General features: G+C 32.2%; 1 protein-coding gene across 1 annotated transcript in view; it reads left to right on the top strand.

Moving 5' to 3' along the window:
- Positions 1-7,456: 7,456 nt before the first annotated feature.
- The window catches only part of LOC143062023 (uncharacterized), a 29,083-nt gene continuing 23,512 nt past the window's right edge, over positions 7,457-13,027 (top strand). Inside the window, exon 1 of the mRNA XM_076233875.1 lies at positions 7,457-7,723. Coding sequence (XP_076089990.1) covers positions 7,513-7,723 — 211 coding nt within the window. The 5' untranslated portion in view covers positions 7,457-7,512. The remainder of the gene's footprint in view (positions 7,724-13,027) is intronic.

Here is a 13,027-nt window from a genome sequence, read left to right as displayed (position 1 = left end):
ATTACTATTAAAGGTATGTAATAATCGATTTCAGAATCGTTTCATTTATAGTGGGACATAAAAATATACTGTTTGTCAAATGAAGTAATTCCGAACGAAATCCATCTAGTTTTTAAAATATTAAACATATTTCTCATTGCAGAAAACTTTTTTTTTCATGAGGTGTCTACATACTTCCGATTTCTTATTTTTTCGATTCGCACTTTCCATAGACTGAAAAGGCTATTGGTACTTTACGGAACGGAACGGAACGGAATTTCATTTAAGGTATCCAAAGGGGGCATTTATCAAAATTTCGAAAAAACAAACACAAAGGCAGGTTACACAAAAAGTCTTTCTCCTTCCATCGGTAATTATATTTTAAAAAAGAGGCCTTCAACAGCCCGTTCCGACGATGATTAGAGACAGTGATCAAGTTGAATCTGATTTAAACTTTTTAATTTATTTTTCCGTTCCGTTCCGTTCCGCAAAGTACCAATTGCTCTGAGGAATTGGTATTTAACGGAAAAAACGGAAACAGACATCTTTAATGTAATTAAAGCAGTATGATAAAAAAAAAATTGTCTGACACCTCTTTTTGCATGAGTGGTATGTGTGTTAGATAGCATTTTCGACTTGATCAGTAATAAAAAATTTAACACAAAGGCAGGTTACACAAAAAGTCTTTATCCTTCCATCGGTAATTATATTTTAAAAAAGGGGCCTTCAACAGCCCGTTCCGACGATGATTAGAGACAGTGATCCAGTTGAATCTGATGTAAACTTTTTAATTTATTTTTCCGTTCCGTTCCGTTCCGCAAAGTACCAATTGCTCTGAGGAATTGGTATTTAACGGAAAAAACGGAAACAGACATCTTTAATGTAATTAAAGCAGTATGATAAAAAAAAATTGTCTGACACCTCTTTTTGCATGAGTGGTATGTGTTTTAGATAGCATTTTCGACTTGATCAATAATAAAAAATTTAACACAAAGGCAGGTTACACAAAAAGTCTTTCTCCTTCCATCGGTAATTATATTTTAAAAAAGGGGCCTTCAACAGCCCGTTCCGACGATGATTAGAGACAGTGATCCAGTTGAATCTGATGTAAACTTTTTAATTTATTTTTCCGTTCCGTTCCGTTCCGCAAAGTACCAATTGCTCTGAGGAATTGGTATTTAACGGAAAAAACGGAAACAGACATCTTTAATGTAATTAAAGCAGTATGATAAAAAAAAATTGTCTGACACCTCTTTTTGCATGAGTGGTATGTGTTTTAGATAACATTTTCGACTTGATCAATAATAAAAAATTTAACACAAAGGCAGGTTACACAAAAAGTCTTTCTCCTTCCATCGGTAATTATATTTTAAAAAAGAGGCCTTCAACAGCCCGTTCCGACGATGATTAGAGACAGTGATCAAGTTGAATCTGATTTAAACTTTTTAATTTATTTTTCCGTTCCGTTCCGTTCCGCAAAGTAATTAATGAATTTTTATCTTTTAACAAGTGGACTTTTATAAACTTATTAATTTTAAGTTTTATCCATTTTTGAATTTTAAAAACAAATGTTTTAAGCTCATGGCAGTATGATCTGTACAGTGTAAATACAAGTTTTTACCTTTTATTCTTTTATTCTTATTATTTTTGTTTTACTAAAACAAAGTTACATAATTAAAGTAATAGAATTTTAATATTTTATAATAAATACGCATTTTTAAAAATATCTAAACTAGTATATTTTTAATGCGGTGACCCTGCAAATAGGGTGGACTTCCAAAGAAGAAGAAGAAGATCATTTATACAGTACGATTTCTGCGATCTCGATTAATGTGCTATACCATGAGTTAATTAAATTAGAAACGCATACGTAAGTTTCATGAAATACAAGCTTTGTCCAAATAGATGGTTTGAGGTTATTTCATTTAATCGTAGAGATACCAAAGTCCGTCAATGCATAGAATAGCAGAACATCTTTAAAATTAGAATTATAATGATTCGTATCAAGGTTGCAAATTTTGCCGTGATAAATTTGAAGCATCTTGAAATTGATTTTTTTCAAAATGAAATTAACTTTCATTTAGACCTGTAATTTTTCAAGTAAAATTTGACTCTGAAATGGACTTAGAACCATTAGAAAAATTTGTTTTATTAATTTTTGCCAGATTTCATTAATTTTCTTCAAGGTATTTTTTTGCCATGTTATCATATGAATACCCGGACTTCTAATATTGTTTTCACAAAAATAACTATGAACTTAGTATCGTCATTCAAGTTTTTTAGATGAAAATAACAAATCTTCCAACAAAATGACTAAAATGTATAAAACCAATGCATGAATATCGCCCAGCAAACATCCATGTAATCTATATTTATTGTAGCATGCTAACATAAGAAATCAGAGCTATTTAAAACGTTTCTCTTGTTAAAATGTTTCTTAGGAGAGGATCTGTTTTTGCCAAACTTTTAACAATTATTTAAGAGTGCTCAACTAAATAGAAATTTGTATAGTGAAAAAGTCTTCTCTATAATGATAACAATTATCTTTGCTGTTTCTGAACACCTCAAATATATGTACACAACTCTTAACATGGGCGATCTAATATTAAACAGAATTTTAATTTAACTAAACAAGTTGTACTATTACACCATTGCTCTTGACGGGATAGAGCGCTCACGGCGACTTGAACAGCGCCTCATTATATAGAACAAGATCCGAAATCGGCAGCTTTTAATTATGCGTGTTATATTTGTTTATTGCTTTTTTTTCTAGAAACCGGAAACGCTGTTTTTCTCGCTTTTTATTGGTTTACATTTAGTAGTGAGTGCAAGTAAAGGGGTCTCTTATAACTTACTATATTGGATGTGCTTTGTTCATTGTTGAATGCCATTAGGCATACGATGTTTTATTGGGTTATACATCTTTATTAGTTCGTCTTTTTATAAAAGTTGTCTCATTTGTAATCATACCCATTATGTCTGCTATGTTTATATAGACTACACTGCATTGGCTCTGCGATTCCAGTTTCCTTCTGTCCTTCGTCAGGCAAGTATAATATTACATGAACATTCCTTCTGTCATCGTTGATTGAATTTATTTCCAAAAGAAGAATCATGAAATTTATAGTAGGATAAACAAAGAAGATTAACACATAAATTTTTATTTATATTCAAACCAAATTGATCAAAATTCAAATCCCGTGTCTACTCTTAAAAAGTTTGCGTACAAGGATCTGACAACACTCCGTTTTACTTTCTGTCCTGGTAGTTTTTACATCAGCTAATAAAAATTTAAGCTTTCAAATTTTAAAAGTGTGTATTAATCCGACAAATTAAGAGAACCTCAAAAGATCTTTAAACAGAAAGTAAAATTGAGCGTTTTCAGATCCTTATAAGCAACGTATCGACACATTTTATATGATCTTTAGGGACGGACCATTTAACTTGCAGAGGGGGAGGCATGCGCGCATTTTTTTATTTTTATTTTTGGGAAGTGGCGCGACAAATTATTTTTTTCAAATTTAACATTATTTTTTATGGTAAATATCCTCTGTCAAAATTTTTTTTCTCCCTTTGCTGGCCAAATTATTTATTTTCTCTATTCAGAATCAACATATTTATTTACGAAAAAAAACATAATGAATTTATTTTTCTTTCAAACCAAACCCCCAATAAGGTTCTCGTATTGCTTATCTTTTTTTAAAAGATAGCAACCTGTTTTAATTACGGAGTGCAGGACTCCTCCAAATACGCGCCTGAATACAGTGTTTTTACTTTTAAAATTGCATTAAGACAGTACATATTCCAACTTGTTTGAGCACGCCTAAAGATTTTTGACGTGAAATTATAAGTGTATAATGATAACTTGCAGATTGGATGCATTTTATGTTATAATTGGCCTTATTGGAATTACGATCCATGTCAACTTTAACTTGCATTAACCTCGGGGTCATTCGTATAAATAAATAAATAAATAATTAAATAAGAATAAATAAATAAATCTTTATTTAAAGAGAGTAACTCATTTGGATTAAATCAATTTTCAATAAGGCTCTCTATAGACACAATATTAACAACATGAATAAACATAATCTACTACTACGGTTTTTTTTAACGACCTTGACAAAAGCCCTTGCACGGTTGATATAAACCAAATCAATCTAGCAATACACAATGATGAATAATAGTATAAATATTAAATGACATAAACAAATACATGAACAAAACGGATTACATGATAGTGTTTTGAGTTTTATTGTTAAAATATATAATGATTTGTAAGTATACTTGAATGACGATACATTTTTTTGATTTTTTGATTTCGTTGGATAGTGAATTCCACACCTTTTGACCACTAAAAGAAAAGCTTGGTTTGTATAATTCTGTATTTGATTTTGGAACAATAAAATTATCTGAAAATGAGAGTCGAGTACTGTATGACTGTTTGCTATTTGTAGTTACAATAAGATTTGACAAGTATTGGGGTACCAATCCATTGTTTTATTCATACATTAATAAAGACTTGTGGTATAATATTCTATTACATGAGGTACACCTGTTTTTACTTTTAATACACCTGAAAAAGTATTTGAAATGTATACAACCTGCTGTCTATCAGTTAGATATGAAGTAAGCCAGTGCAGTGAAGAATAAGAAAATCTGTATTTTTGTAATTTCTGGAGGAGCAGTTTATGATGAAGAACATCAGAAGCTTTACAAAGATCCAGAAATACTGCTCCTACTAATTCGCCTTCATCAATTGCTTTTAACCATTTATCTAACAAAGTTGTCATGGCAGTTTGACAGGAATGGTTCGAACGAAAACCTGATTGCAGGACATACAACAGATTATATGTGTCCGTATAGTTCATTAAATAAGTTTTTACGTGTCTCTCAAGTATTTTAGATACTAATTGTAAAAATGCAATTGGTCTGTAATTAAATACATCATTTTTTAACATTTATTTTCAAAAACTGGTATGACTTTAGCTAGTTTGAATAATGATGGATAAACTGATTTTTTAATGCTTGAATTAAAAATTTGACATAAGGGAACTGAAATAAGATGAGAAGTAATTTTTAAAAACTTTGCACTGATATTATCAAGACTGCTTTTATTACATTACAGATGCCTGTTTCCGTTCGATTCCGTTAAATACCAATTCCTCAGAGCAATTGGTATTTTGCGGAACGGAACGGAAATCAGATTCAACTTGATCACTGTTTCTAATCATCTTCGGAAGGCCCCTTTTTTAATTTATAATTACCAATGGAAGTAGAAAGACCTTTTGTCTAACCTGTCTTTGTGTTATTTTTTATACATCCGTCAATTTTGACGGGACGTATTATGGTATACAAATGTCCAGTGTCCGTCCGTCCGTCCGTCCGTCTGTCCGTCTGTCCGGTGTAAACATGTCGCACCGTAACTTGAGAACGACTTATCCAAATTTCATGAAACTTAACATAGTTGTTTCTTATGATGGTAAAATGATCTGTATACTTTTTTGTGAAAATAAGATTACAACTTTTTGAGTTACGGCACTTTGTAACTAAAACAGGGGTGTGATTTTTTCACATGTCGCACCGTATCTCAAAAACGATTCTTGATTATGGCTTAAAACTTTAAATATTTCTTAGTTATATTAATCTTAATATCTGTATACTTTTTGGTGATGATTCAATTCATTTTTGAGTTATTGAGTATTTTGTAAAAAAAAAAAGGGGGGTTTACATGTCGCACCATATCTCAAAAACGATTTATGATTATTGCTTAAAACTTTACACACTTCTTTGTTATATTAATCTAAAGATCTGTATACTTTTTGGTGATGATTCATTTTTATATTTTCGAGTTATTGAGTTTTTTGTAAAAAAAGAGGTTTTTTTTCACATGTTGCGCTGTATCTCTATTGCTTAAAACTTAACAGGCTAATGTTGCGTCGGGTTTCCAAATACATCTTGTACAATCTTCCTATTGAGCGGGAATAAGGAATGAGTCAGGATATACTAAGCATGACATCCTGTACAACCCTGTGTTATTCAAAAAAGATTTATGTTTTTTCACAAGACGACGGGCGTATCATGCGCTCATGAATATTGATCAAGTCGAAATGCTATCTAAAACACTTACCACTCATTCAAAATAGAAGGGTCTGACTTGTTTTTATCATACTGCTTTAATTACATTAAAGATGTCTGTTTCCGTTTTTTCCGTTAAATACCAATTCCTCAGAGCAATTGGTACTTTGCGGAACGGAACGGAACGGAAAAATAAATTAAAAAGTTTAAATCAGATTCAACTGGATCACTGTCTCTAATCATCGTCGGAACGGGCTGTTGAAGGCCTCTTTTTTAAAATATAATTACCGATGGAAGGAGAAAGACTTTTTATGTAACCTGCCTTTGTGTTAAATTTTTTATTATTGATCAAGTCGAAAATGCTATCTAAAACACATACCACTCATGCAAAAAGAGGTGTCAGACAATTTTTTTTTTATCATACTGCTTTAATTACATTAAAGATGTCTGTTTCCGTTTTTTCCGTTAAATACCAATTCCTCAGAGCAATTGGTACTTTGCGGAACGGAACGGAACGGAAAAATAAATTAAAAAGTTTAAATCAGATTCACTGGATCACTGTCTCTAATCATCGTCGGAACGGGCTGTTGAAGGCCCCTTTTTTAAAATATAATTACCGATGGAAGGAGAAAGACTTTTTGTGTAACCTGCCTTTGTGTTAAATTTTTTATTATTGATCAAGTCGAAAATGCTATCTAAAACACATACCACTCATGCAAAAAGAGGTGTCAGACAATTTTTTTTTATCATACTGCTTTAATTACATTAAAGATGTCTGTTTCCGTTTTTTCCGTTAAATACCAATTCCTCAGAGCAATTGGTACTTTGCGGAACGGAACGGAACGGAAAAATAAATTAAAAAGTTTAAATCAGATTCATTTTGATCACTGTCTCTAATCAAGGACGACGTGAGGTCAGTCTAGATATCATAATGCATGACTTGCAAATGCGTTAATTTCATGATAATTTATCAGGACAATCCGACATATTCATCTACAGAATATTTCCCGATGTTATACATTATTACACATTTCACCTGTGAAGATGAGATTAAGTATACATTTGTGTTATTTGTATATGGAAAACCGTAAAACACAGAAATTCTAAAGTTTGTTTTGTTTTAAAGATTTTTCGAAATTTTGATAAATGCCCCCTTTGGATACCTTAAATGAAATTCCGTTCCGTTCCGTTCCGTTCCGTAAAGTACCAATAGCCGACTGAAAATACTAAATCAATATAGAAATATACTGTTAATGTACATTAAATGGATATATCGTGATAATGAAAAACAATTATTTTTGTTAGTTACATTTTTGAACTTTAACTATTTATGTAGAACATCCGGATCTTTCGTGGATTTAAATCATCCATTATAATTATTCGGTTGAATCATTATTAGATGCCTTATTCAACAACACCCTTTAGATTCTTATTATTTTTACAGGCCAACTTGACATGGAACAACTTATGCTGTACCGTGTTGTTGTTCTTGTTTTATTAATTGCTGGATTTATTCTATGTTTCTTGTCTTTGATACTACCTTATTGGATAAGGTTTAAAACGGATTTCGTCTCTGGTTATCAGGGATTATTCTTTACATGCATCTACAATCATGGCGGTAGTGTTCCTTGCAGCAATATCATGGACTCCAAGTTGAACGTATACGGTAAGCATACTTTTTTTTAACTATTTTAAAACTATTACTGAAAATTCAGCTTTGAAATTCCTTTCAGTCACTGTGAGCTCTCTGATCGGTATTTTGTACCTATTATTATCTTGCCAGTTGTTTGATTTTGTTTGTACTCATGTTCTATTGTTACATACTCTAATGTCGGATGAGGATTGAGCACTGTGGCACCGTTAAAGTCCACAATTCCTCTAAAGTCCACAACAAATTTCCGCTAAAGTCCACAACGCCGCTAAAGTCCACAAACTTTCCGCTAAAGTCCACAAAATTACCTCCGCTAAAGTCCACAAGAAAACGCCGTTAAAGTCCACAATAACAAGTTCAGCTTAAGTCCACAAAAAAGCACCGTTAAAGTCCACACCAATTTTTTTATTGTTAAAAACATATTATTCGTTATTTTTATCCCGTTAGTACAATACAAAGCATTGGCCTTTCTTCTCGGTAGTATTTTTTTTTTTTTTTTTATCAGTTTGATACATGAAAAAAGTACAGTATCGGTATATGATTTTGTTCTATCAATTTTGATCTTGATCGCCAATTTGGACATCATTTCTAAAAAGTTTGTAAATTCGTTATTTATTATTACTGCATTCAACAAGTAATTTTTTTCACTTATTCTTTGCATATAATCACTTTTTGACATAATTAATGTACAAAGCAAAGGTGTCTCCTAATCTATAACATTTGAACGGCATGCAACAATCTTGAATATATCATTAAACAAAAAAATACTAAGTTTATGAATTCCCAAAGGTCTCCTGTCGCAAAACTTTTAACCAACGTTTAACGTTATTAATTTCTGATTTTCAGAACGTAAAAATGAAGCCAGTATGATAAATTCCAAATAAAAAAGAAAATATTCTATGCTTTAAGTTATATTTTTATCGATTAGTATCAGATATCGATGCGTTGAATGGGTTTCTACCAAAATGTCACAACAAAACCTGATTTGATCGATATAGGAAGATGTGGTATGAGTCACAGTGCCAATAAGACAACTCTCTTTCCAAGTTAAAATTTATAAAAGACCATTATAGGTCAAGGTACGGCCTTCAACACGGAACCTTGGCTCACACGGAACAGCCAGCTATAAAAGTCCCCAACAATTACAAGTGTAAAACCATTCAAAAGGAAAAACCAATGCCCATAAATGGGGCTTAAGAAAATATACATACACTAGTTGTTTATCTTGGTAAAGTGTTTTAATCACATGTAAAATTACTCACAAGATTAATTTCTATAAACTCACAAAACGCTAAATCTGTTCTACAGTATTAAACCAATAAAATTGTATTGAAAAGAACAGAAACATTCTTTGATATTATATAATTCGTAAAAGTTTCAGCTTAAAACTTCATACTAGTCTTCCATGTAGCCTTTTCAAAATACTAAAAAAAGTATCCTTAAAAGAGAATAAAGAAACGAAATTAACTCTGAAAGCGATACCGTGAACTTTGATGTGGCGTACATTTTATCAATCAATATGACTATAGGATAGTTCAGCAATTGTTGGTGTTCGGGCTCAATGCAAGATGAACGTTCCTATCGCCTTTATTCTATATCCACATCCTGTCTTTATCCTATATCCACACCCTCCAATGCTTATAGACACTTATTTTTATTAGTTCTGGATTTCTCAACACACAAATACGTCGGCAAGTTTTTTTTTATTTGGTCATACTTTTCTTCGGTTAGTTTTGTTTTTCATTTTTGGTGTAAATCAAATTTTTGGATAAGATATAAACTTTGTGTTATATCATCAGAAATTGAGAATTAACGCTTCAAAATAGATAAATTACTAAATAAACAAATAAACCTATGAGAGGTCTGCTTCTATTGGTACTAATTTTGATTAAAATCTTACATGAAATAGTTCCTAAATATTTGTTATGAAAAATATCCGTAGATTTCATGATATATATAACAACTAATTATAGGTGACAAATACTTCTGACCATTTTACTTTACTGGCTTATCGGTTTTTGAAATACAACGTTCCTAAATGTTCTAAAAACTAATCTTCCAAAATATACATGTATGTACATGTACTTCCATAACTTCCAGGGCCGTAACTACCTATGAGGCAGGGGAGTCAACTGCCTCCCCTAAATTTTCTACACCAAAACTTTTTTTTTAAGTAATAAAATGAAATATTGACAATATGTACACGAAGAACTTGAATTTATATTATAAACAACACAAGTTTACAGTTTTAACAGTGTTATCAGGATACGTGATATATCTGTCATTTTCCGGATTTTTGATCGAAAGTGAACCGTTTCAGTATTTTTTTAATTTTTTTTTTCGTGTGGCCGTCCATCTGTTATTCAGTTAAGCTGGTTCTCGACTGACTACTACACTTTGTTCATAGTTTGAGTGTAGCGATAATACAAGCGGATTTCCAGTTTATTATTCAGTATTTGTACGAGAACACATATGAAACTTTGCTTTCGACAATTTTGAATAAAACTTAACTATTCACATTTATTTAGGGGCTCAATTAAGCAGAGGAAGTTCCCTTTGTATTGTGAATCTTTTATGACATCGGAAATTCGTAACCGGCTGAATCAGCTGTTGGGTCATTTATTTAACCGCGTACGAGAACATTATGGTCAATGCCTTAGTAGTTAAACACTCCCATTCGTTGTAGCAGAGACTTTCTATACTAGTCAGTATATACTAGTATTGAAAGTCCCTGGTTGTAGTTATATACATGTCTGTTCAGCTTTCAACAATATTGAAATTCAAGGTCCTCGATAAAAAAAATATCTTGCGTTCTATGATCTTGCTTTATATGTTTTTTTTTTAACTTACCAGTTTGATTTCTAACAAACATATCTTCAAATACAGATAATAATTGTTTGCATAAAAATTGCTTCCAGGATCCAGAAATACTGATGTTTCTTAAAGTAAGGAAATCGAAGGAAAACGGGTCATTTTGAGCCATATTGAGAGAAAAAAAAATCTGCGTTTACAATGTATTTAATCATGATGTTGATAATTATAGGTCGAAGTACGGCCTTCAAGACGCAGTCTTGGCTCAACCCGAACAGCAATTTCAGCTTGTTTTTGCATAAAAACTGATTTCAGGTTCAAACAATACTGATGTTTCTTAAAGTAAGGAAATCGAAGGAAAACGGGTCATTTTTAGCCATTTTACTGAGAGAAAAAAATCGGCGGGGGGCTGCGACCCCTAGCCCCCTCTCTATTGGGCCTCAATCGGCGGCCCCCAAACCCCTGCCTCCCCTGAATTCGAACCCTAGTTACGGCCCTGACTTCAATTGCAATTTGAGCATTTGAACTTAATTTCATACTAAAAAATGTAGCGTCACTTTTTAGCTCTCCTGGCCCGAAGGGCCAAGTGAGCTTTTCTCATCACTTTGCGTTCGGCGTCGTCCGGCGTCGTCATCGTCGTCGTTAACTTTTACAAAAATCTTCTCCTCTGGAATTACTTAAACAAAGTGTAACTAAACTTATCCACAATCATCATAAGAGTATATAGTTTAAAAAATGTGTCCGATGACCCTGCCCGCGAACGAAGATGAAAGACATGGCTAAAAATAGTACATAGGGTAAAATCAGTTTTTGGTTTATATCTCTGAAACTGAAGCATTTAGAGCAAATCTGACGGTGGCAAAAATGTTCATCAGATTTAGATATATCTGCCCTGAAATTTTCAGACAACCAGTTGTTGGGTTGCTGTCCCTGAGTTCTTTGCTATTATCTTAGATATTATTATAGTATCTAATGATATCTTATACTATAAATTATGATTTTAACCTTATTTTACATGATTTCCAAAGGATCAGTAAATACAGGTGAGCGACACAGACTCTTTAGAGACTCTAGTTTATTTGTTTAAAGTTTTTATTTCATTTTCTGACTCTTGATAAATTTGACAAATGCACATGTATGGTCGACCTCATACTAAACCATACGAGTATACTCATACGGTACGAGTATACGTTCAGGTATACTTATATGGTCCACATTGTACGCGTAAGGGTTCAAATCAGATACACTCATATTGTCTGGAACATATATATATATATATATATATACATGTAGCATTGTTGAAAAAAAACTTATACTTGTACTCATCATGGATAATACACAATACAGAGCCACATCCGCGTATAATTTATTCAATTCATCTTTCATTCTGAAACAAATTCATTTTCCTTTTTGAAAACAAAACAAACAGTTGTTTATAATGTCTGTGTCATTTTGGTCTCTTGTGGACAGTTGTCTCATTGGCAATCATACCATATCTTCTTTTTTTATATGCAAACCAAAGAGTGATGGAAATCTGCTGAGCACCACAAAATGCATGAATGTGTGGTATTCTATATCATTATTTTGATTTAAAAAAAGAACATGATGGATCCAAGTCTATTTTTGAGATTTACGGACCGTTTTGGCTGCTGTGGAACCTAACAGACGATGGAAATCTTACTTATGTTTTATAGATATTGCAAAGGAAATTTAAATATCAAATATAGGCTCCAAATTATGATGTCTCCAGCATATACATAAAGAGAACGCTATGTTGGAGTTTCTTGTGGATGAACAAATATTTACTAAAGAATAAAAAGAGTATAATAGTTAGATAACTTTTCAGAAATGTTGTCTGTTTGATTGATAGAAAATCGCATAAAAATCGATAAAGCAAATACTATAATTTTTTTCATTCATCAAAATAGAATTTATGCTGACAAGAAATACTTTCTAAGAACAAAAGTCCGTGCTTTTAATTAGATCTATAATATCGGGTGTAAAAAACAGAAAATTGTCTTTTGATAATGAAAAAAAAATGTTTGGACTTTAACGGTGCTTTTTTGTGGACTTTAGCGGAACTTGTTGTTGTGGACTTTAACGGTGTTTTCTTGTGGACTTTAGCAGAGGTCATTTTGTGGACTTTAGCGGAAATTTTGTGGACTTTAGCGGCGTTGTGGACTTTAGCGGAAAATTGTTGTGGACTTTAGCGGTGTTGTGGATTTTAGAGGAATTGTGGACTTTAACGGTGCCACAGAGCACCCATGACAAGTTTTCAAATAACCCTCCGTTTATTTTATGAGTTTGTCACCAGCCAGACGCTTGGAATCGAGAGAATATGTCCCTCGAAGAACATATATTGCACTCGCAAGCTCGTGCATTATCAAATTTTACTCGGGACAATATTCCCCAATATTCATGCAATAACCCTATATATTACATTACACAGAACTATAGAAATATTGAAAAATAAACACTTCAAAGTCCAAAGAGGCTTTTGTTGATTTT

This window comes from Mytilus galloprovincialis, chromosome 2 (genome assembly GCF_965363235.1).
Source record: "Mytilus galloprovincialis chromosome 2, xbMytGall1.hap1.1, whole genome shotgun sequence".
NCBI classification, from domain to species: Eukaryota; Metazoa; Mollusca; class Bivalvia; order Mytilida; family Mytilidae; genus Mytilus; species Mytilus galloprovincialis.
This window is presented reverse-complemented; position numbering and strand designations above follow the sequence as displayed.